This window comes from Phoca vitulina, unplaced genomic scaffold (genome assembly GCF_004348235.1).
Source record: "Phoca vitulina isolate PV1807 unplaced genomic scaffold, GSC_HSeal_1.0 scaffold20, whole genome shotgun sequence".
Lineage (NCBI taxonomy): Eukaryota > Metazoa > Chordata > Mammalia > Carnivora > Phocidae > Phoca > Phoca vitulina.
Window position 1 is genome coordinate 39,208,202 of NW_022589723.1, and position 26,933 is coordinate 39,235,134.

The 26,933-nt window shown below is 40.9% G+C and overlaps 1 protein-coding gene across 2 annotated transcripts in view; it reads right to left on the bottom strand.

Moving 5' to 3' along the window:
* EDC3 (enhancer of mRNA decapping 3) overlaps window positions 1-26,933 on the bottom strand; it is a 59,342-nt gene that overhangs the window by 21,950 nt on the left and 10,459 nt on the right. For both annotated transcript variants that reach the window (XM_032417218.1, XM_032417217.1), the window contains exons 2-3: window positions 18,505-18,686; window positions 14,703-15,022 (exon numbers count right to left, since the gene is read on the bottom strand). In XM_032417218.1, coding sequence (XP_032273109.1) covers window positions 14,703-15,022; window positions 18,505-18,668 — 484 coding nt within the window. In that variant the 5' untranslated portion in view covers window positions 18,669-18,686. The remainder of the gene's footprint in view (window positions 1-14,702; window positions 15,023-18,504; window positions 18,687-26,933) is intronic.

Sequence of the window (26,933 nt, forward strand, 5' to 3'; positions counted from 1 at the left end):
TCTGAAGCTCACAGGAACAGAATATTCAACTGGCTCCTAATTCCATGCTTACCAAGCAAGCAACCTTCTGGTTTTTAATTTGCTCTCAGCCTAGACCCCAGCAGGAGAAAATCTCTGCTTTAGAGAGATTCCAGATCTTGAGCCAGGCATACATCTATCACTGTAAGTTGGTATTTTGATTTATAAACCTGTTTTAAATCTCTTAATTAATGTGATCTCTTTTCTCAACTTAACACTTGTCAGTAAGCAATTTCTGAACCATCAAATATGACAAGGACCATATTGACCTGATTCTACAGTGACCATACCAAGATGCCCAGCAACACCAACAGTAGGCGCCCTCTATCTGGCCACTACACATCAGTTAACTACTCTTCTGGCAGCCAAGACAGAACATCCCACAGAATTCTCCCAACCATCCATTCCCAGATAACCCTGAATTGAGTTTATACTCTGACCCAATCTGACCACCCTGAAAGGGTGGACCAGGTTATTGGTATGCCAAATGGAACCTCCAATATGGTTTAACTAAATGTAATGTACTTCCTCTTGAAAGACTGAGCTCTCAATTATTAAAAATACTCAAGTAGAGGGGCGCCTGGGTGGCTCAGTCGTTAAGCATCTGCCTTCGGCTCAGGTCATGATCCCAGGGTCCTGGGATCCAGCCCCGCATTGGGCTCCCTACTCCGCGGGAAGCCTGCTTCTCCCTCTCCCACTCCCCCTGCTTGTGTTCCCTCTCTCGCTATATCTCTGTCAAATAAAAAGAAAAAAAAAATCTAAAAAAAAAAAAAATACTCAAGTAGAGGTTAGAATGATCACAGGCAAACCCCTTCACACACGTATCATCCCAACTATACTACTCTAACGTCTCACAGCAACTCCCTTCTACCCTATAGATCAGCCAGGAGACCTAGGATGCAGCTGCAGTTCTCATTAACATATTATCTTATATCTGTCATCCAACTTTTCAATTTCCATGTATGTAAAATGCTCACTGTTGTATCTCCAGCACAGTTCCTAGCACATAGCAGGCAGTCAATAAATATTTAACAAATTAATCAACACTGACAAAAACAATCACAATAATTATTCTGAAAGATGTGTACTGGGCGCCTGGGTGGCTCAATCGGTTAAGTGTCTGCCTTCGGCTCAGGTCATGATCCCAGGGTCCTGGAATTGAGTCCCACATCAGGCTCCCTGCTCAGTGGGAAGTCTGCTTCTCTCTCTCCCACTCCCCCTGCTTGTGTTCCCTCTCTCTGTCAAATAAATAAAATCTTTAAAAAAAAAAAGAGAAGAAAAAAGAAAGATGTGTACTGTGTCAATAGAACTGGTGTCCAAATCTTCCTAATGTCAAATACTGGTATGGAAAAGGGCTGAGCTGGAAGATGAGATCTAGGCCTCTGAAAAAAACTAAGGCTGGCCAAAACTATAAAGGAGAGGAAGATCTAGCTGAGCCACCATAAACAGCTTGAATTATGAAACAATGACAAGCCTGTCAAAATCTGGGTTAAGTTCTAGGTCCAATAATCTGACGAAAACATTTAGTGGGAGCATGTTGTGTGCCACAGCTAGGTGCTAGGAGTAAACTGTATAACCAAGACATGCTACTCAGAAAGGAAGGAGGAGAGCTATAAAAAGCAAGTAACTAAAATACAATGTGGTAAGAATTAGAGTAGAAATTTATATAAAGTATCATAGAAATGTGGATGAGATAGGAATGGGAGAGCAGGCATGAAAACATAGGTCAGGATAACACCATCAGCAATATAGTAGGGAGGGGAAGAACCAGAAAAAAAGTCCAGTGTGCAGGACTAATGTTCTGCCTCAATATTAAACCAAGGCGTACTATTAGAAAACAGGTCTCGGGGCACCTGTCGTTAAGCGTCTGCCTTCGGCTCAGGTCATGATCCCAGCGTCCTGGGATCGAGCCCCACATCAGGCTCCTTGCTCAGAGGGTAGCCTGCTTCTTTCTCCCTCTCCTGCTCTCCCTGCTTGTGTTCCCTCTCTTGCTGTCTCTCTGTCAAATAAATAAATAAAATCTTTAAAAAAAAAAAAAAAAAAGAAGACACTGAATCTTCTCTTTATTTTTGAACTAAAAAAGAGTAGAAAATTAAGATTTATGAGTTTAATGTACGGATAGAAATTGGCACCCTCATGAGGTTTCATGCCAGCCAATCACTGCCAGTATTGGAGGTATCAGAGGAAAGAGTGCTGTTCCATAAGAAGAAGCGTGTCCGTGCAAGTGGACTTAACATCAGTTTTTTTTATCATGGTAAAATATACATAACAAAAACCTTACCATCTTAACCACTTCTAAGTATACAGTCCAGTGGCATCAAGTACATTCACACTGTTGTGCAATTGTATCAATTTTTAGCTACTAAAGCATACTGAGTGAGTGAGTGGCTTAAAAAGATTCCTATAAAGAAACTATGTATTAAAATAATACTAATAATGCAATCATAACTAAACAAGAGCATGGCAGAGCGAACACTTCCCTATTCCTCTTATAGGCCTTCTCATTTTTTAAAGATTTTATTTATTTATTTGACAGAGAGTGGGAGATAACGAGAGCAGGAACACAAGCAGGGGCAGTGGCAAAGGGAGAAGCAGGCTTCCCGCCGAGCAGGGAGCCCAACGTGGGGCTCGATCCCAGGACCCTGGGACTGTGACCTGAGCCGAAGGCACACACTTAACGACTGAGCCACCCAGGTGCCCCTCTTAATAGGCCTTCTTTAGCTAGAATGAAGTTCTCAAAAAATTAACCAGGTCTAAGAAGATGGTCTCCCAAATTAAAAAGTATCAAGGTTATTCCAAACATGAATCCAAATGGACTATCACTGACTAACTTCACACTAATCAGGAGTCTGCAAACTATTTGAACTCTGCCAAATCCAGCCCCACTGCCTGTTTCTGTAGGTAAGTTCTACTGGAAAAGCCACACTCATTTGTTTACATACTGTCTAAGGCTACCTCTGTGCTACAAAAGCAACAAAAAGTACTTAAGACAGAGACCTTATGACCTGCAAAGCCGAAAGTATTTAACATCTGACCTTTTACAGAAGTTTGCTCACCCTGCTCTCCATCATGCCTCTCAGAGGTATTCTTTTTGGTTTTGTTTTTTTTTTTTTTCAGCTAATGACTTTTCAGCCACGAAAAATTTTTTTCCAGGACCAGTCCTTTGAACCTCTCTTTCAATAATAATAATTAGTAATAATAATTATAAGTGTGTCACTTATTAAACTACTGTCCTTTTTTTTAAGACTTTATTTATTTGAGAGACAGCACATGAGTGCAAGCTGGGGTAGAAGGAGAGGGACAAGCAGACTCTCCGCTGAGTGCAGAGCCCAACACACGAGCTCAGCGTGGGGTGCTCAACCCTGAGCTCATGACCTGAGCCGAAATCAAGAGTTGGACACCTAACCCAAGTGCCCCTACACTACTGTCTTTCAACTCTACACTCAATCTTCGCAATCCCAGGCTGGAACTCTACAAACTACATTCTTCCCTCCTTAGCTGGCTTCCTGTTAGGTTCCACTACCAGTAGGAGATACCTGAAGAGGATGGAAGGAGAAAGGAAGGAGGAATGAGAAGGGACTCTCTCCTTGTTTGATTGCTATCTGCACCAGCACTGCCCTGGCAGTCGGTTCCAGTCTCCAGTTTTTCTTCCTGGCACACGTAGACAGGACAAGCTTCACTGCAACTCCCTAGAAGTACCGGCACTGGCTCTGGTACTTCTCTGGGAAGTCCGTTCTCTGAACGTCCAGGTTCTGATAATGGCAACCTCTTCCCTGCTTCCCCTCCCTCAATGTCTCTTCTTGCTTTTTTGGGCTTCTGACACCTACTTAACCAATTCTATTAAATTTCGTCTGAAATAACTAGCATGGTTACTATTTTCTTTCTTGGTATACCAAGATTTTAAAAATTAATGAGTCACAGCTAAATTACTCTTCTAACCAAATGTTAATGTTTAATGAGCAAAAAAATTCTGAACCATTAATAAAATATTACTTTAAAAATCGTTGTTTATTTCATCCTTTTTAATTTGTAAAGGTAAAGAACTTTCTGAATTACAGACATACGTATAGAGAAATAGCACTTACAGCTCTAATTCTAAAATCTCAGACATGGGCCAAGAGTAAACACAGACCAGTCTAGATGTTAAAGAGCTCATCTTCTCCCAGTGTGGATGGAAGTCTTAACTGACTTGAGCTCAAAACAGACAAATAGAAAAGACTTAAAAAGACTAACCAGATTTTCTGCTGTCTCTCACCCAACAGAGTAGGTATCTAGAAACATTAATCCCCTAACAGAGATCAAGTGATCAAATCATAAAGCCAAACCCCTCATCACTGCTGCTACCAATGGGGGAAACAGCTTAGCTATAAACAAACCAAAAACAAAGAAAAACACAAAATTAGTAGAAGGGGAAAATACTAAAGAAACACAAAGTCAGCCAAGGTCTATTGCAGCTCTGGATTCACCCCTGGGAATCAAGAAAAGATGCACCCGGGCTTCATCTGCTCAGAGGTACAAGCAGCACTGATTTTTGTTTTTACAGCTTTAGTGAAGTATAATCGGTATACAAAAACCTGCACATACTTAATGTGTACAATTTATAAGTTTGGACATATTCAAACACTTGTTATACCATGACCACAATCAAGGTAATAAACCTATCCATCACCTCCCCATCACCCCCAAAAATGTCAATGACTCAGTTAATCATTGTTCTAACTAAATATTAATTTTTTAATAAGCAAAATATTTTGAACCATTGAGCCAAATTTAAACCATTATTACTGTAAAGGTTTACTTTGTGTTTATCTAGTCCTTTTTGTCTTCTCAGGTCTTGTATCTGATATATATACGGTATGTATGTACGGTAGAAGTCAATAAATTGGTGAGCCAAATAAGAGTTGCACAGAAATGCTTAGTTTTAAAAGAGGAAGTACAAGAAACCTAATGAAATAACATCAATATTCTGAGTGAAATACTTCATGCTTATTTTAAGGCACTATTTAGGCCAAAGCGTAATTTCTTTGAAGCTGAATAGTTTATCTGAAAGATACAAATGGGGGTGGTCTCCATGAGTGTCTTCATTTCAGCCAACTACACCTATAATCACACCACAGCTTACTGAATCCAAAACACATTTCACTCAGGAGAGAATTCTGATCAGCATTTTTCTATATTCATTCAAAAATGTTCATTAAGCATCTGCTATCCACTGGGATCTGTGCTAAGTGCTGGAGAGTCCATGGTGAACAATATAACATAACCCCAGTCCTCACCTGTTACTCTCACCCCCCTTTACTATCACTCCCAATCACTTCTGCAGACCCAACAATCAAATTGCCTGCATCTTCCACCATGCACTTTCAATAGGCCCTTACCACAGATAGGCAATTTTAGAGTTTCTTGCATAAGCAGACTCTGTTGCTGCCTATCCAACATCCAGACCTCTCTACCCTCAGAATAAAACCCATTTTTGTTCAGATAGATACTATACCCTTCTCTAAGGTGAAGGAATGGATTAATTTCTGAATCAATCAAGGTGGTGCTCATGTCAACAACTGATTCAAGCATGGGCATGAGAAGAATACTGGTCAAGAAGACAGGACGGCGCGGGGGGGGGCAGCAACAGAGGGTAGCTCTTGCAGCAGTTTCTTTTCTTTTTTTTTTTAAGATTTTATTTATTTATTATGTCAGAGAGAGAGCACAAGCAGGGGGAAAACAGGAGGCAGAGGGAGAAGCAGACTCCCTGCTGAGCAGGGAGCCTGATGGGGGGCTCAGTCCCAAGACCCTGGGATCATGACCTGAGCCGAAGGCAAACACTTAACCAACTGAGCCAGCCAGGCATCCCAGCAGTTTCTGATAAAGGTTTCCTCACTCCTAAAGAACTTCTGATTCTCAATCAGGGGCAATATTACCCCAATGGGACATTTGACAGTGTCTGGAGACATTTTTGGTTATTACAACTGGTGGTGGTTGGGGAGTGCTCTTGGCATCTAGAAGGTAGAGTCCAGGGATGCTGCTAAACTTTCTACAATGCACAGGACAGTCTCCCACAACAACAAAAAATTATTTGGCCCAAAATATCAAGAGTACTGAGGTTAAGAAACCCTGCTTAAGATGATACACTGGAAGAGACAGTGTCTTCTCTCCTTCTGAAGAATCTGGATGGGACACACAGAACTGCTGGACCCAACTAGTTTCAGTCTGAGGACAAAGCCAACACACAAAGGAGAGCTTCACAGAAATAAGACTGAAGGCCTGATTGTACTATCCCTGGAAATGTCCCAACTCTGGACTCCACCTGTGACATAATTTCTCTCTGTTATTTGAGCCATGAGGTAAGGTTTCTATTACTCAGAGCACCCTAATATAATCCACTTGTACATGAACATTTACCACGAGCTTTTTCAAAGGTGACTTCACTGTTATAATACTTTAAAGTATTGTAAGGTTTTGGAAAGCGAGAAAATACTTAACATGGTTATTTTTGTCTATAATCATTTACTAGCCAAGAGCAAAGGAAGACACTAAGGACTCACTCCACTTGTCATCTTGCAGAACCTATGTACCTGGTACCATCTTAGGCTTTGATATACACATTATCTGTTTGTCTTCAAAACAACCCGATTAAAATTACCATTCTACAAATGAAGAAACTAAGGATGCTCCAAACTGATACGGCTAATAAATGTCTGAGTTAGGATTTGAACTCTGAGCTGTCAGATTCCAAATTCCATGCTATTTGTGGAAACGAGTAGGGAAACCACATAACTCTGACAGACCTAGGCAAAGTTAAAAGAACTAGCAGAGAGAGGATCATATCAAGAAAATGAGCACGTAAGGCAAAGGCAAAAAACCTCTTCAGTACAGCACAATGCTAAAAAGGAATTCAAAAAGAACAGGAAACAAGCATTCCTTTTTTAAAAATAAATTTTTGTTAACTGGGGTGCCTGGGTGGCTTAGTCGTTAAGCATCTGCCTTTGGCTCAGGTCATGACCCCAGGGTCCTGGGATTGAGCCCCGCATAGGGCTCCCTGCTCAGCTGGAAGCCTGCTTCTCCCTCCCCCTCCCCCCTGCTTGTGTTCCCTCTCTCGCTGTCTCTCTCTCTGTGTCAAATAAATAAATAAATCTTAAAAAAATAAAATAAAAATAACTTCACAGTAATGCATAAAATATATAGAAAACTGCAGATATTCACTTAACATTTTGACATGCATCCATCTTATAAAATTTTATACCTTGCTTTCTTGCTTAGGAGCTTTTCTTGCTTTTTTTTTTTTTTTTTAAGATTTTATTTATTTATTTGACAGAGACACAGCAAGAAAGGGAACACAAGCAGGGGGAGTGGGAGAGGGAGAAGCCGGCTTCCCACCGAGCAGGGAGCCGGATGCGGGGCTCGATCCCAGAACCCTGGGATCATGACCTGAACTGAAGGCAGACGCTTAATGACTGAGCCACCCAGGTGCCCCTAGGAGCTTATTTCTGTTTCATGAAAGATTTCTCCAAATATCTTTTTATATGATTTTTTATAGAGTATACCCTATTGATCTGTATCATACCTACAGATGAGCTTTTAAGCTATTTCTCATTTTTATTGTTACAAACTCAGCCCAAACACACCACCTCGATAACTGCAGCTGAAAGATCGCCCCCATCTGACCACCTGCGGCACTGTGGGTACCGTTCAGCTAGCACTTGCCTTATGCTACCTACTTTGTTCTGCAGTTATCTGTATTCTTACTCTAACTCCCCAAGGACGCTGTAATCCAACAAAGGGCAGAGCCATGTCATTCAGACCTGTCACCCAATTCTACGGCTCGCTCACCATAAATACACAAATCTCTGAATAAAAACAGCCATATCAAAAAAAAAAAAAAAAGGACACACACACACACAAAAACTAAAAACACCCCAAGCAAACAACAAAAGTTAAGAGTCTAAAGAGGTCACAAAAGAAAAGGCAACTTGAGATTAACTGTGGGAAAGAAAGGCAGCTATCAAAACTGCGTGACTGGGGCGCCTGGGTGGCTCAGTTGTTAAGCGTCTGCCTTCAGCTCAGGTCATGATCCAGGGTCCTGGGATCGAGCCCCCCATCAGGCTCCCTGCTCCACAGGAGGCCTGCTTCTCCCTCTCCCACTCCCCCTCCTTGTGTTCTCTCTCTCGCTGTGTCTCTCTCTGTCAAATAAATAAATAAAATCTTTAAAAAAAAAACTGTGCGTGACTGAAAAGGACAGGAAGATGAAGTTGTCAACAATAATACAAGAGGGAACATAAGGCCCGGGTTTCAGAGGAAAGGAGTTCAGCTGTGCCCAGCAGGAACTGACAATGAACTATCCCAGATCTATCACAATGACAGATGAAGATAAGCAATTAATCAATTTAAGAGAAGACAGGGTAAAAGCAGCAAAATGGGAAGCCATTTCTGGCTCAGCCTGAAGACTCTACAAACACCACTTGCAACCAAACCAGAGTTGTGGCTTTAGAAGGTATCGGGTATTTCTCCTCACGCTCTCTCTGAAGACAGACCTTACATTCACTCTTTTGACAAATATACACTAAAGACCAGCTATGTTCCAAATACTGTCAGGAAAGTAGACAGTGAAAAAATACCCAAGAGGAAATACTGACATCATAGGTCAGCAAGAAAAAGATAAGACAATATAAAGTAAATGAAAGGCAGGCCAATATGCTCAGTTGTCTCTTATTCTTCCTTTTGCTCATACTTTAATAAAAATATTAGGAAGTCCTGAGTGAATAAGCGGTCTCAATAATTGGCTTACTCAGCCCAAAGGGCCTGGCTCTGTATTTAAAATGGCCTCAGGCCACTAAGAGGGAAAAGCACTTCCCTTGGAAAAGATAAAGAGTGCTTCATAGATTTCTTTACCTTTCAATTACAAGGGCCAAGTATGTGTTAAGACTAGAGGCTGGCCGCCTTCCTGTGCCATTTTGCTGCCAGCCTTTGGCACAAAAGCCCTTTGGCCAGGACAACAAACTCATTGTTGTGTAACCCTCACTGCCACTTATTTATTGGTTTTTGTCACACACATATTGTAAAGGGGAACTTTGTCCTGCAGTTAGCACGCTAAAGGGCACCTGAAGGTCAAATTGCAAATGTTTTAATGTCAGACTCAATGGGCTTCATGAGGAAGTGACTGAGAGCATCTGGGACCTTCTTTTCAACTCCCCAAATTCCAGGCCTTAGTAATCAGTCAACTTCTTGGGTTCCAGCAGCAGCACCAGGGTTTTCAAGCCTGTTGGATGAAGCACACCCAAGGAGGTTAAGTCACAGGAGGACCTCAGTAGGACCATAAAAACTTTCTAACCTCAGATGGTGGGATCACTGTTACACTGAACAAACCATACACAAACCTGTATCCTTAGGTGGTCTCAAATGGTTTCCCTCTACTCCCCAGCACTCATGTTCCATTCATCTACTTGACAAATATTCTCAGTGGTCCGTTCAATGACAAAGGTCACAGGAACTATCCTCTATAACCACCCCACATATACACACAACCTAAAGAAGAGATTAAAATCTGCTTGTGCTAAATCTCTCATCAACGTTGGATTAGGTAACTAGAACCAACAAATCCTCAACAACTCATCATTAACCTTGAAAGAACACTAAAAGCCAGAGAGATTATATTCCTACTAGGAATATACTAGTCTCAATATCAATGCACATATACCAGAGAAAATTCTATTTATATATCTCCAATGAGAAAAATACTTAATCTCCATTTCTTCACTCATTGATGAGAAAAACACTGATAATCTACATTACAACTACAACTACAGTGGGAAAAAAACCAATCTATTTTCTTGGAATCCTTAAAATGCCACATAAAATGCAAACTCTCTGGCAGACCTTTCTACTCATCTTACAGGGTTCACTGAACAAATACATAAAGGCAACTCTACCTTCTATCACAAACCAATTCTGAGCCACATCTCATCATCAAATTCCCAGGCCACAGACATTTTCCACATTAATCTGGATTCAAAAGAAGTTCTCTGAATGAGAGTAACATTTACTGCCATGATCTCTTTACCTTATTTATGTGCACTTAAAAAATCTAGGGAACTGGGGCGCCTGGGTAGCTCAGTCCTTAAGCATCTGCCTTCTGCTCAGGTCATGATCCCAGGGTCCTGGGATGGAGCCCCAGGGGCTCCCTGCTCAGCAGGGAGTCTGCTTCTCCCTCCCCCACTCCCCCTGCTTGTGTTCCCTCTCTCACTGTCTCTCTGTCAAATAAATGGATAAAATCTTTAAAAAAAAAATCTAGGGAATAGACTAATTAGCAAAAGCAGAAAAAGCATCAAGCAGGGGATGCTTCTGAGAGTGATCCCACTTTTTTACCATAATGACTTACTAAAGATCAAATAAATTACTTGTTTTGAACTTAACTGCACTCTTTCAAAAGAGAGCTGGTGTAATTGTTGGTAAGGGGAAAAAAATTAGAAAGAGATAGTCTTACCATAACATCCAGCAATCACACTCCTAGGTATTTACCCAACTGATCTGAAAACTTATGTCCACACAAAACCCACACACAAATGTTTACAGCAGTTTTATTCATAATCACCAAAAGATGGAAGCGACTAAGATGCCCTTCAATAGATAAATGGATAAACAAACTTTGACACATCCGTACAGTGGAATATTATTCAGCAATAAAAGGAAATGAGCTATCAAGCCACAAAAAGACATGAATGAATCTTAAAACGCACATTGTTAAGTGAAAGAAGCCTGTCTCAAAAGCCTACACACTGCATGATCTTAATTATGTGATATTCTGGAAAAGGCAAAACTAGAGATGGTGAAAAGATCAATAGTTGCTGAGGTGGGGGAAAGATCATGGAAGAAAAAGGGGAAGGACTGAACTGGTGAAACAGGGATTCTGTACAATACTGTAATGATGGATACAAGGCACTATATTTGTTAAAATCCACAGAGGCACTAAATTTGTTAAAACCCACAGAACTTAAGAACACAAAGAATAAGCCAATGGGGCTCCTGGGTGGCTCAATTGTTTAAGCACCTGCCTTCGCCTCAGGTCCTCAGGTCATGATCCTGGAGTCTGGCTCCCTGCTCAGCGGGGAGTCTCCTTTTCCCTCTCCCTCTGCTGCTCCCTCTCCCTCCACTCCTCCCCCAGCTTGTGCACTCTCTCTCTCCCCCTCTCAAATAAATAAATAAAATCTTTAAAAAAGAATAAGCCTTAATGTATGCAAATTTTTAAAATATCATCGAGGAGGTGGGAGGATCCCAGGATGGACGGCAGAAGGCAACAAAACAATCTGTTACAAATAGATAAAGCAAGTCAATGAAGGGAGTGTGGGTCCAGGTTGGCAATTCTGATAGTGCTATACCTGTATACTAGAATGAAATCATTTAAGCCAATGGATGGCAGATGGTAGGAGACAGGTCTCTCACTGTTAGAGTGAGAAATCACACATAAAAAAAGGCGGCGACTAGAATGATGCAATGTGGTAATGGATTTGAGTTGGAGACATCAGTATGAACTCACATTTAGCTTAATATAGTAAAGTTACACAGGAAAATAATAATAGATACATGTATATACACTGGACAAGTATACAGATAATCTATTTCCCTGCCCTGTCAGCTGAAAAGGCAACACCCAGTAGCAATGAGCACACCTAGCACCCAGATAGTGGCTTGTAATACCATTCTCCAATAAAAGAAACAGGACTCCCTGGAGACATGGTTGATTCTAGGGCTAGGGTAGGAAATAGAGAAGATAAACCTGGAACATCCTGTAGTGCCAAAAAGTACAGAAGTACTAGGGAAAAACCCACCCACAAGAATGGGGTAATGTCAAAGGAAAACAGGAGCTAACTGAAACAGCTACCAGTGGCCAAAGCGGAAACAATTTGAGCACTAAAATAAAGCAGTGATGGGGGCCTGGGTGGCTCAGTCGTTAAGTGCCTTCAGCTCAGGTCATGATCCCAGGGTCCTGGGATGGAGCCCCAGGGGCTCCCTGCTCAGCAGGGAGTCTGCTTCTCCCTCTCCCACTCCCCCTGCTTGTGTTCCCTCTCTCGCTGTGTTTCTCTCTGTCAAATAAATAAATAAAATCTTTGAAATAAAGCAGTGATGAATTATAACCCAAAGTGTAAGATAAATAACTATGAATCCATACTGATAAAAAATAAATAATTGAATAAACAGGGGAGAAAAGACAAATCTCTGATGTAGAAGAATTCCAAATAATTTATGCAGATACTCTGCATATCTTTCTACTCCTCAGGTGTGGGCTGTACACAGAGACTTCCTTCCAATATGGAAGGGGTGGGGAGACCTCTACAGAGGAGAAATGTGACACACACACTCCTTCAGCCAAGATATTAAGGTCAACATCAAGTCATAAACCATGTTGATATTACATACCCTTAATATGATGTGATGAAAATAACTTATCGCCAGGGTCTTCCTCCCCCAAACACATAACCACAATCTAATCATGAGAAAAACATCAAATACCAATAAAGGGATATTCTACAAAATACTTGACCAGTACTCATCAAAATAGTCTAGGTCACCAAAACCAATCAGTCTGAGAAACCATCAGAGGCAAGAGGAGACGTGACTACTAAATATAAGGTGGTGTGCTGGACAGAAGTCTTTAACAAGAACAGTAGATAAAAACTAAGGTAATCGGAATGAAATACAGACTTTAATTAATAATGTACCAACATTAGCTCATTAATATAACAAAACTACCTTAGTAATGTAAGACACTAATAACAGGAGCAAAAAGTATGTAGGAAAAAATTGCTAATGAAGGTTGTCTCCAAGCACATGAGAAACTATAAACTGCTTGAATATTTGAACTTTAAACAAACAAGTTCATGTTTTCAGTAAAGAAAAAAGGGCTTTTTAAAGCGAGAGTAGGGGCACCTGATGGCTCAGTCGGTTGAGCACCCAACTCTTGGCTTCTGTTGAGGTCAGGTCATGATCTCAGGGTCCGAACACTGGGCATGAAGCCTGCTTAAGATTCTCTCTCTCCCTCTCCTTCTGTGCCCCCCTCCCCACTCCTGCACACAAGTGCATGCACAAGCTCTCTCTCTAAAATAAATAAATAAATGTTAAAAAATAAATAAAAAAGGGAGAGTAAAGCAAAGTAGAGAGGGTTAAAGTAGAAATGGAAAGAATAAATTTTCTATCCAAGCATTCTACAGCTTTTCAAAGGATACAGAAGTAACAATTCAATTTCAGTCTCAGGTTTTCAATTATTGTCAATTCAGACGGTTACTTTTTTTTTTTAAGGTTTTATTCATTTATTTGAGAGAGAGAGAGCCGCACACGCACAATCGGGGGGGAGGGGGAGAGGGAGAAGCAGACTCCCCGCTGAGTGGGGAGCCCAATGCGGAGCTCGATCCCGGGACTCCGGAATCATGACCTGAGCCAAACGCAGACACTTAACTGACTGAGCCACCTAGGTGCCCCAATTCAGACAGTTACTTAAGCAATGAAGGAAAATGTCTAGAAATAGATATTTTTAATTTCCAAAATTTCAATAGCTTATTCACAAAATCAAGGCATTTTCTTTTTTTTTTTAAAGATTTTAATTATTTGACAGAGAGAGAGAGAGCGAGAGCAGGAACACAAGCAGGGGGAGAGGGAGAGGGAGAAGCAGGCTTCCTGCCGAGCAGGGAGCCCGATATGGGACTCGATCCCGGGACCCTGGGATCATGACCTGAGCTGAAGGCAGATGCTTAACGACTGAGCCACCCAGGCACCCAAGGCATTTTCAAAACTTAAAAATGTTGGCCCCGGGGCACTTGGGTGGCTCAGTTGTTAAGTGTCTGCCTTCGGCTCAGGTCATGATCCCAGGGTCCTGGGATTGAGCCCCACATCGGGCTCTCTGCTCAGCCAGAATCCTGCTTCTCCCTCTCCCATTCCCCCTGCTTGTGTTCCCTCTCTCGCTGTGTCTCTGTCAAATAAATAAATAAATAATCTTTAAAAAAAAATGTTGGCCCCTAACACAGATACCACACAGATTCTGGTGAATCTATTATAATTCACTTTTATAACATTATTCTAGTGCATATGTTAAAGAGCATACCAGATTCTAGTGAATTATCTATGGTTCCATAGTGAGTAAATGGCATTCAACAATTTGTTAGTGCCAAACAAAACTAGGCAATCAATACACCTGTGCATTTTCTCCTTGATGTGTAAGGACAGGGAATACAGCAAATTTAAAATTTAGTCTGTCAGAAACTGTCTGATCACAGAGATGTGTAGGCCAGTACCTTCCTCTCTTCTTGAGGATGGAAGCCAAATCACAAGTTATTCAAGAATCCCCTGGAACAGCCAAGTGCAGGCTCACTCAAACATCATCACCTCCATCAGTTACCAGATTAAAGACAATAATGGCGTTCATCTATGTGAACTCCAGGTAGGTAACTGACTTTTCGTGAAGGAAGTTAAGTGGAGGGAGAGGGCAGGGAGCTGGTGTGAGTCTCTAACAGCTTATTTTCTTTCCCTTAATATCCTGAGGGACTAGCCCTGCAGTAAGACGATCATGCTGTATTTTTGTGACGCTCTGCCAGCATCCTTTTTTACGAGGGTAATAAAGAATTTGTTTAAAGAACAGCAGTGGATAAGAGCTTATAGCCTTGAAACACAAGGTTAAGAAGAAACATCAACTTGATCCAACTTACAAGAGTTGTGCCGACGGCGGAAACTTTTGGACTGACTCAGGGACTCCGTGTGCCTGTCCACATAGCTCTTTGAGCACTGCTGCTGCTGTGGGGAAACAGCAACATCCTGACTCTTCACGTCTGTCCTCTTAGGGATATTCTGAGGGGCACTGCTGGAAGAGGCTGGCTTCTTCACCAGCTTGCCCGTGCCATTCTGATTGATACCCACTTGGTACCCAACACCAGATGGGCCTAATTCTGTCTGATGAAGGTCTCCAAAATGTTGGTTTTCTCCAGGACCTGGTATCTCCAGAATTTTTAATTCCGTAATGTCACCTGCCCTGAAATACACAAAAGAGTCCAAGTCTCAAAACTGTAAGAGTGTTACAACCAATGTTCATAGCAGCATACTTCACAATAGCCAAAAGGTGCAAACCCAAGTGTCCCCTGTAAGATGAATGGATAAACAAAATATGGTAAAGACATACAGTGAAATATTTACTCAGCCTTTAAAAGGAGGCAAATTCTGACACGTGCTACAACATGGATGAACCTTGAAGACACTACTGCTAAGTAAAATAAGCCATCACAAAAGGACAATTATTAAATGATCCCACTTATATGAGATATCTAGAATAGTCAAATTCACAGCGAAAGAAAGTAAAAAAGTGGTTATCAGGGCTAGAGGAAGGGGGACTGTAGTTCGTTTTAATGGGGTATGAAGTTTCAATGTGGGAGGATAGAAAGTTCTGGAGATGGATAGTGGTGATGGTTGCACATTATGTGAATGTACTTAATACCACTGAACTGTACACTGAAAAATGGTTAAAAGGGTAAATTTTGGGGCACCTGGGTGGTTCAGTCCTTAAGCACCTGCCTTCGGCTCAGGTCATGATCCCAGGGTAAATTTTGGGGCGCCTGGGTGGTTCAGTCGTTAAGCATCTGCCTTCGGCTCAGGTCTTGACCCTGGGATCGAGCCCCGCATTGGGCTCCCTGCTTGGCAGGAAGCCTGCTTCTCCCCCTCCCACTCCCCTGCTTGTGTTCCCCCTCTGTCTGTCTCTCTCTCTCTGTTAAATAAATAAAATCTTTAAAAAAAAAAAAAGGTAAATTTTATGTTATGGATATCTTACCACATTAAAAATACAGGCAATGTAAAAAAAAAAAAAAAACCACACAAAATGTCTAACAGTAATAAAAATGATGAAACTGGGATCAATAGCAACCAGCTACACTTTTGCAGAGCTGTATTTTTTTTTTTCTAACTGAAGTACAGTTGACATACAAATCCAGGTATACATAGTCATCTGATATTTATATATACCATGAAATGATCACCACAATAAGTCTAGTGACCATCTGTCACTATATAAAGTTATTTTATATTAATGACTATATTCCTTATGCTGTACTTTACATCCCTATTACTTACTTATAACTGGAAATCTGTACCTCTTAATGGCAGGGCTCCATTTCATTGAAGTATCAGAGACAAAAGTGAGGAAAGGTGGTAAAGTACTTAAAGACAAGGCTCAGGCACCAACAGTCAACTGACACAGCACTGGCCTTTAAAGAGACCTATTGTTAATCACAAAACTATCACCAGCATCTTAGATTTCCAGAATGCCCAATGGCTTTTTTTCATTCATTCACACACTTTGTCATTCAATAAGCGTATATACAATACTTACTATATGGTAAGCCCTGGCTAGGAATGGAATAAACAGAGATGAAAAGCAACACATGCCCAAAAAGGAACAGTCTGGTCAGTGGAAAAGACAAGTAGACAACCAAAAGTGTTAAATACTATGACAGAGGTGTGTATAGAGTACCAGAGATCCCAAAAGCAAAATATGTAAGTTACTGTGGCAGAGATGGATGAAACATTTAAGCAAAGCCTAAGTGGGGAGGGAAAGTAAGAGTTGGCCCTGCAGAGTATAGCAGGGAGAGCGGCATCACAGACCAAGGCTCAGAGATTGAGAAAATGTGGCCCACTTGAGGAACTGCCAAGTCATTGTGTTACTAACAGTAAAGATGCTTGTGGAGGGCCACCAGGAGGTAAAGCTGTGGAGGTAATCGGGGGCTAGATCATAACCACATTAGATTTTTCTGGTGGCTGTAGAGAAGGTGGAAAAACTAGAGGAAAGAACACCCATTAGGAGACCAGGCAAGAAATAAGAGGGGATGAATAGGACAAGTGACAATGCAAAGGGAGAGAAGAGGATGAACCCAAGAGACAATTTGGAATCCCTAGGGTTTGGCGACTAACTGAACATGAGGAACAAAGAGAAAGAAGGATTTACAATGATTCTAAGTTTCTAACTTGGAAAGGTGTCATTACCCACCAATTAAGGGCAGACCTTTGGAAAAAGAAACCTGCAGGTGACATAATGAGTTCAGCTTTGAAAATCTTATAAGATATTTTCTGGGATATCCACCTGGAAGTGGCCAATAGACAAAATAAGTGTCTGGAGTTCAGATAATGGGTCTTAAAGATTTGGAGTCTCATTAATGTAAGAAGTACACATGAAATGGTCTAGGGAGATTACAGACTAAGAAAAGAATCAAAAATAAAACTTGAATAAACCAATCTTAAAAAGTGAGAAAATGTGGTGCCGGGGGGATGTAAAGGAATGGAGGAATACATGGAAAGAAAACCCAAAGGGGTGACAGAGAAATTAAAGAGGGCACTTCAACACTTAGGGAGCATCTGAATAAAGTTAACATTAAGACACTGCCACTGAATTTGGCTATTAGGTCATTTATAACTTTGGCAAGAGCTAGTTCAACAAGATGATAAGTTAGAAAAAAGTAACGGTGGGGGTAAGGAAGGACTAGAGAAGGAGGCCACAAAGGGAATGAAAGCAGACTATTCTGCTCTGAAAAGAACTGTTGGTATAAAGAGAAGGGAAATGACAGGGCAACACCTAATGGCAAAAGCAACCTGTGGAGGGTGTGTGGGTGTGCGGGTGTGCCTGTGTGTAGGTGGGTGTGGGTATGTAGGAGGGTGTGAACTGTGGGGGAAGGCTGGGAACGTTAGAACGCGAAGAGGAAAACAGGTATGAAGGTTGAAAATGAAGACACAAAAGAGAACGGTGTCAAAGGAGACAGAAAAGGACAGTATATAAAGCACATGGGATAAGGGTAGCCTTGAACACAGAGGTTACGCCTTCTATTGAGATTTCAGAAGGGGTAAGACATTAATAATGGATACTCCTACAGAAAAGATTAAGTGAAGGTATTGTTCAGACAGTCTTGTCTGACAGTTTTGTTGTTGTTGTTGTTGCTGCCATTTTAACCTAAGAATGGGAGATTTTGTGACAAACTGGTGAAAAGTGGGATATGAAGACAACTGAACTTGAGATCCGCAAACACTAAGAAACATACGTTCCTGTAACTAAGGACATCAGCTACTGGCAACAGTGCGCTTCTGAAGATAAATTATAATACAAATCTACAAAGAGAGATACATTTATGTGTGCGGGGGGAGATCAACAAAGGTCTTAGATATAAGAAAACACAAATAATAAAAGCCTAAAAAAATAGATTATTCTGAATTTGACCCATTTAAATAAGAATATTGAGGGCTTGACAGAGATAAGAAAAAGGTTGCACAAACCCTAGTTCATTAGCTGAAAGCTAATTAGGACACAAAGTCTATACTGAAACAGCAGCTAGACTATAAGCGTTAAGACTGCAAAAATCTCACCCCTGACAAGACACTCCTCAAAAGCAGCCCTATGTAAGAGAATATTGGCAACTGGACCTAGATTCAAGCTCCACAAACCACCAGACTAGACTTGAAAAAATCAGTCAGGACACTCACCTGAAGGTGACTTCTGGCACGAGGCACTTCACTCCATTGTGGAAAGGCCGGGTGAGAGAAATGGTCTGGCTGATCTGATCCACTGCGGACACTCTTCCCTGATAGACCCCCAAGCTATCTCCACAGTTGATGGACACAATACTGCCCAGCCAATCTGTAGCCATGTTTCTGAAGTAAGACCACTGTAGAGAGAAGGAGCCATGCAAATCTTGAGAAACAGACAAACCTTTAATTAAATTCAGCATATATTATGTCAGGCTCTGAACCAGGTGTTGCTTAATAATTCACATTCTGGGGGCGCCTGGGTGGCTCAGTCCATTAAGCATCTGACTCTTGATTTCGGCTCAGGTCATGATCTCGGGGTTGTGGGATAGAACCCCAGGTCATGAGATAGGGCCCTGAACTCAGTGGGGAGTCTGCTTGGGATTCTTTCTCTCCTCCCTCTATCCCTCCCTGCCTGCCCCCCTCCCCCCCGCTCCTGTGTGCATGCACGCTCTCTAATATATCAATCTTTTTATTTTTTTTTAAAGATTTATTTGAGGGGCGCCAGGGTGGCTCAGTCATTAAGCGTCTGCCTTCAACTCAGGTCATGATCCCAGGGTCCTGGGATCGAGCCCCGCATGGGCTCCTTGCTCGGTGAGCCTGCTTCTCCCTCTCCCTCTGCCTGCCGCTCCCCCTGCTGTGCACGCGCTCTCTGTCAAATAAATAAATAAAATCTTTTAAATAAATAAATAAATAAATAAATAAAACTTTTGATGGGAATGCAAACTGATGCAGCCACTGTGGAAAACAGCACCAAGGTTCCTCAAAAAATTAAAAATAGAACCACCCTATGATCCAGTAATTGCACTACTGGGTATTTACTCAAAGAATAGATATGGTGTGTACACACACACACAATGGAATATTATTCGGCCATAAAAAAAAAAAAGAATGAAATCGTGCCATTTGCAACAACATGGATGGAGCTAGAAGGTATAATGGTAAACAAAATAAACCAGTCACGGGGCGCCTGGGTGGCTCAATTGGTTAAGTGTCTGCCTTCAGCTCAGGTCATGATCCCAAAGTTCTGGTATTTAGGCCCGCATCTGGCTCCCTGCTCAGCGGGGAGTCCGCTTTTCCCTCTCCCTCTGCCCCCTCCACCCCACTGCTCTCTCTTGCTAATAAATAAATAAAATCTTAAAAAAAAAAAAGATAAGCTAGTCAGAGAAAGACAAATACCTTACGATTTCAATCATACATGCAATTAAAAAAAAACAACAAGGAAAGGGGGGAAAAAAAGAGATCAAATCAAAAACAGACTCTTAACTATACAGAAGAAACAGATGGTTACCAAAGAGGAGGTGGTGGGTGGGAGATGGGTGACATGGGAGATGGGTGACATAGGTGAAGGGGATTAAGAGTACACTCATCTTTTTTTTTTTTTTTTTAAGATTTTTGTTTATTTATTTGACAGAGAGAGACACAGCAAGAGAGAGAACACAAGCAGGGGGAGTGGGAGAGGGAGAAGCAGGCTTCCCGCGGAGCAGGGAGCCTGATGAGGGGCTCGATCCCAGGACCCTGGGATCCTGACCTGAGCCGAAGGCAGACGCTTAACGACTGAGCCACCCAGGCGCCACCAGTACACTCATCTTGATGAGCACTATTTATAGAATTGGTGAATCACTATACTGTACACCTCAAACTAATATAACACTGTATGTTAACTATACTGGAATTTAAAATTTTTAACTTTTTTTAGTAGGAGCATGCATATTAACGAATATCATTTTATAATTGCTTTAAAGAGCAAATAGTAAAGATAATATTTACCTAGACATCAAATCATACAAACTGTAACTTTGTTATAGCTAAATCAATTTTGACAAGAAAATGGGAGGAATCAGTCTACCCAATGTCAAGACTTATTATATAGGTATAGTAATCAAGACTACGTGGTATAGGTGGGAGGATATATAAATCAATGGAATAGAGGAGAAAACCCAGAAACAGACCCACACAAAATAGGCCCCGAACTGATTTTGATAAAGTGCAAAAGTAATTCAACAGAGGTAATACAGCTTTTACAAACGGTGCTGGAGCAAATGGATATCCATCAGTAAAAAATAAACCTTGACCTAAGTCTCTTAATTTACACATTTACTAAAAATGACTATAGACTTAAATGTAGTATGTCAAACCATAAAACTTTTAGGGAAAACATAAGAGAAACCTTCAAGATCTAGGGTGAGGCAAAAGGTTCTTAAGATACCAAAAGCATAGGGCGCCTGGGTGGCTCAGTTGGTTAAGCGACTGCCTTCGGCTCAGGTCATGATCCTGGAGTCCCGGGATCGAGTCCCGCATCGGGCTCCCTGCTCGGCAGGGAGTCTGCTTCTCCCTCTGACCCTCCTCCCTCTCATGCTCTCTGTCTCTCATTCTCTCTCTCTCAAATAAATAAATAAAATCTTTTAAAAAAAAAGATACCAAAAGCATAATCTATAAAAACACAAACTGATACACTGGAGTTCTTGTAAACTAAAAACTTTCGTTCTGTAAAAGACCCTGTTAGGAGGATAAAAACACAAGCTACAGGCTGCGAAAAAATATTTGCAAACCACATATCTGAATAAGACAAAGGACTAATATCTAGAATATATGAAGAACTCTCAAAACCCAGTAGTAAAAAAAATAATAATAATCCAAATAAAAAAAAAAAAAGGTCGAAAAACACAAAAAGACATTTCAACCTAGAAGGTATACAGACAGCAAGCAAGCAGATGAAAAGATGATCAACATCATTAACCATTAGGGAAACGCAAATTAAAACTACTGTGAGGTATCACTACACACCCACCAGAATAGCTAAAATAAAAAATACTGACAATACCAAGTCCTGGAAAGGAAGTGGAAAAACTGGATTCCTCATACATTGCTGATGAGAATGTTAAATGATGCAGCCATTTTGGTAAACAATTTGGTAATCTATAAAAAAAATATAAACATGCAACTACTACATGACCCAGCAATTGCACCACTGGTCATTTATCCCAGAGAAAGGAAGACTTAAGTTCACACAAATAGCCCCAAACTAGAAACCCAGATGACCTTCAATGGGTGAATGGTTAAACAAACTGTGGTACATCCATACTACAGAGCAAAAGTTAAAAAGCCAACCCCCAAAGTTACATTCTATATGATCCAATCTGTGTTAACATTCTTGAAATGACAAACTATAGATAGGGAGATGAGTGGTTTCCAGGGTTTAGGGAGGGGTGGAGGCAGGAGGGAAATGAAGATGGCTATAAAAGGGGCAACATGAGGGATTCTTGTAGTAATGGGAATTCTGTACCTTGACCACATCAATGTCAGTATCTTGGTAGTGACACTGTATTATAGATTATGAAGGTGTTATCAATGAGGAACACTGGGAAGGGTATATGGACTCTTTCTGTATTACTCCTTATAAGTGCATACGAATCTATAATTATCTCAAATAAAAAGTTTAATTTAGGGGCACCTAGGTGGCTCAGTCGGTTAAGCGTCTGCCTTCAGCTCAGGTCATGATCTTGAGGTCCTGGGATCGAGCCCCACATCGGGTTCCCTGCTCAGTGGAGAGCCTACTTCTCTCTCTCCCTCTGCTGCTCCCCCTGCTTGTGCTCTGTGTCAAATAAATAAATAATCTTTAAAAAAAAAAAGTTTAAATTTAAAAATCAATGTCTTCTACCACGTTAACAAAATAAATGAGGAAATTGTGTATGTTATCAATAAATGCAGAAAGATAGGGGCACCTGGCTGGCTCAGTCAGTAGAGCACACAACTCTGGATCTCACAGTTGTGAGTTCAAGCCCCACATTAGGTTAGAGATTACTTAAAAATAAAATCTCAAGTAGATAATAGGGGCGCCTGGGTGGCTAAGGTGATTAAGGGTCTGCATTTGGCTCAGGTCATGATCCCAGCATCCTGGGATGGAGCCCCACATCAGGCTCCCTGCTCAGTGAGGAGCCTGTTTCTCCCTCTGCACCTCACCACCCTCTTGTGCTCTCTCTCTCTCTCTCTCAAATAAATAAATAAATAAAATCTTTTTTTAAAAAGCAGCACAAATATTGGAAAGAACTAAAAATGTCTTCATTTGTAAGCCCTATGATTGACTGTATATATAGAAAACCCTAAGAAATGTACCAAATAAAAAAATCCTACTAGAATAAATTAATTTAGCAAGGTCACAGGATACAAGCTAAATTAAAATATTCTTTTTTTTTTTAAAGATTTTATTTATTTATTTTGACAGAAAGAGAGAGAGAGACCACGAGAGAGGGAACACAAGCAGGGGGAGTGGGAGAGGGAGAAGCAGGCCTCCCGCCGAGCAGGGAGCCAATGCGGGGCTCGATCCCAGGACCCTGGGATCATGACCTGAGCCAAAGGCAGATGCTTAACGACTGAGCCACCCAGGCGCCCCTGAAATAAACTGTATTCTTTATAATAGCAACAAAAACTGAAAATGAAATTTTTTTTTTTTTAAGATTTTATTTATTTATTTGAGAAAGAGAGATAGCAAGAGACAGCACAAGCAGGGTTAGGGGCAGAGGGAGAAGCAGACTCCATGCTGAGCAGGGAGTCCAACACGAGACTCGAACCCAGGACCCCGACCTGAGCCGAAAGCAGACGCCCAACCAACTGAGCCACATAGGCACCCTGAAACTGAAATTTTGAAATACTATTTATAATCATATTAAAAAACATAAAGTACTTAGAAATAAACCTAATGAAAAATGTACAGAACTTCTATAATGAAAACTACAAAAGACCCCTGAGAAAAATTAAAAGACCTAAATAAATGAAGAGATGCACTACCTTCATAAGTCAAAGAGCTCAATGTTGTCAATTCTCCCCAAATTGATCTATGGATCAAACACAGATATCATTAAAAATCCCAGCTGGTCTTTTTGGAGAAACTGAAAAACTGGTTTTAAAATGTATATGGAAATGCAAAATACTTAGAATAGCCAAAATAATCACGAAAATATAAAACAAGGCTAGATGTTTTATACCACCTTATTTCAAGATTTACTATAAAGCTAGAGAAATCAGTGTGGTGTTGGGGCACCTGGGTGGCTCAGTCCGTTGGGCAGCCGACTGTTGGTTTTGGCCGAGGTCAGGATCGCGGGTGTCATGAGGCTGAGCCCGCGCACTCAGCACAGTCTGCTTGTCCCTCTCCCTGCCCCTGCCCCTCCCCCACAAATAAATAAAATCTTAAAAAAGAAAGAAATCAGTATGGTGTTGGTGCAAGAATAGACAGATAGATCAATGGAACAGAACAGAGTCCAGAAACAGACCCACAATGACTATTTACTGATCAAGGCACCAAGATAAATCAATGAAGAAATCCAAGTATTTTTTAATAAATGGTGCTAGAACTGGACATATGAGGAAAAATAACCTCCTATTCCTATCCCACACCAGATACAAAAAAATCAATTAGAAACAAACTATCTAAACATAAAAGCTAAAACTAAAGCTACTAAGAAAACAAAAATTGTAATATCTTAGTGACCTTGGGAGAGAGAGCTTTCTTAGAGACAACACAAATAAGTACTCATCATAAAAGAAAAAAATCTGACGAATTAGATTACATCAAAATTTAAAAGTTCTACTCATCAAGGGGGCACCTGGGTGACTCAATCAGTTAAGCGTCTGACTCTTGATTTCAGCTCAGGACGTGATCTCAGGGGTTGTGAGACTGAGCCCCACATTGGGAGCCCTGCTTAAGAGTCTCTCTCTCCCTCTCCCCCCACCTCTGTCTCTCCCCCACGCCACAAAAAAGTAAATAAATAATGAAATAACCGTATTGTAAAGTATTTAGAAAGGTATTCCACATAACCTAGACCCGTCCCCAAATCGCTTCAATGGAGGCTACCTCCCAGACAGCCAAGCAAAGCACTTCAAGAAGCAAAAAGTTCCTGCCCTCTTCTCTTACCACCCCAAAACAAGAGGAAAAAAAAAAAAAAAGTCAAGCAAGTCAAGGGAAAACAGTCACAGTCAATATATCTGATAAAGGACTTATATCCAGAATACATAAGGAATATTATCAAATCAGCAATAAAAAGGAAACAACACATTTTTTTAAAAATGAGCAAAAGTAGTTATCTGAATGACCAATAAACATTGGAAGGGCTGCTCAACATCATTAATTACCAGGGCAATGCAAATTAAAACACAACCAGACAACTCAAATGTCTATGATGGATGAATGTCTATGATGGACGAATGGATAAAATGTGGTAAACACATACAGTGGAGTATCATTCAGTCTTAAAAAGATATTTGATAGGGGCGCCTGGGCGGCTCAGTCGGTTGAGCATCTGCCTTCGGCTCAGGTCATGATCCCAGGGTCCTGGGATCGAGCCCCACATCGGGCACCCTGCTCCGCGGGAAGCCTGCTTCTCCCTCTCCCACTCCCCCTGCTTGTGTTCCCTCTCTCGCTGTCTCTCTGTCAAATAAATAAAATCTTAAAAAAAAAAAAAAGATATCTGACAATGTTACAGCATAGATGAATCCTGAGGACATTATGAGAAGTGAAATAAATAAGCCGGACATGAAAGGACAAATCATGTATGATTCCACTTGCATGAGGTTCCTAGAGTACTCAAGAGACCACTTATCACAACAGACTATTCAATCACAGAGACAGAAAGTAGAAGGTGGCTGCCACAACTGGGGGAGCTAAATTATTGTTTGATGGGTACAGAATTTCAGTTTGGGAACCTGAAAAAGTTCTGGAGATGGATGGTGGTGATGAATGCATAACAATGTGAGTGTACTCAATGCCACTGAACTGTACACTTAAAAATGGTAACTTTTATATGTATTTTACAACAACAAAAAATCATTAAGTTGGGGAAAACACCGTAAGATACCATTTTACACCCACTACAATGGCTTAAAATTAAAAGGGCTGGTAGGTAATACCAAATGTGTGTGATGATGTGGAGCAACTGGAACCCCCTGACACTGCTGACAGTGTAAAATGATACAACTTTGGAAGAGTTGAGCAGTTTCTTATAATATTAAACACACACTTATGACCCAAAATTTCATCCCCAGGATTTACCCAAGAAAAATGGAAACATATTCACAAAAGAACTTGTACACAAATGTATGCAGCAGCTTTATTCACAAAAGCAGGAAAAGTGGGAACAAGGAGAAGAGATAAACAAATTATGGTATTATACAACAGAATGCTACTCAACAACAAAAAGGAACAAAAGATGCTACAACAAAACTCTATGAATAGCTGATTCTATCTCTTTCTGGTATCTGCTAAAATGTCACCACCCCAAAGAGGTCTTCCCTGGCTACCCCAATCTAATGTCACTACCCATCACTCTTCAACACCTCACCTTCTGTTATGATCTCAAAACTCATCACTATATGAATTATCTTTTCGGTTTATGTTGTATCACCCCACTAAAATGTAAGCTTCATGAGGGCAAGGAACCTTGTCTTGTTCAGCCAATAGAGTGCCTACAACGAAAAAGGAACTCAAATATTTATCCAATCAATGAATGAATTACATGTAATAAATCTGACAGAAGTTAATCACTGAAAATCTAGAGTATTAGTTATATCTAAATGTCACCGCTCTTCTTGGAAATGGTTCTAAAATCATAATACCCTTTAAGCATACTCTATGCAAAATCCTATATAAGATATGGAATCTAGGGATGCCTGGGTGGCTCGGTCACTTAAGCGTCTGCCTTCAGCTCGGGTCATGATCTCAGGGTCCTGGGATCAAGACCCACATCGGGGGACTGAGCTCCCCTGCTCAGTGGGGAGCCTGCTTCTCCCTCTCCCTGCTGCTCCCCCTGCTTGTGCAGGCTCTCTCTCTCTCTCAAATAAATAAAATCTTTATATATATATTTATATATGGAATCTAACACTGCCCTACACACAGAAGGAAGTAGCACACGAGTATAAACATAACATACAATATTAAGTACAAAATGAAATATTGCTTAGCATTCTCCATGAAAAATAAAAAAACAGAATAGCATTTCAAGCTGTTTTCAAATATCAATTTCAGAAATACACCTACATAAGGGGCACCTGGGTGACTCAGTCGGTTAAGCTTCCAACTCTTGGTTTTGGCTCAGGTCATGATCTTGGGGTTGTGAGATCAAGCCCCATATGGGGCTCTGTGCTCAATGCAGACTCAGTCTCTCTCTTGCGCTCTCTCTCCCCCCTCCTCCCCTCCTGCTCACTCGGCTCTCTCTCAAATAAATTATTTTTTAAAAAAAGAAACATACCTACATAAAATATAGAGTCTAACGAAGGAAAAATAAAAAAACACTCTTAAAAAAAAAAAAAGAGTATGACCCATCAGAAACACAAAAACATAAAGAGAAAACTCAGGTTGTTTTCCAGTGCTCTAAGCAATATCAGAAAACTATGCT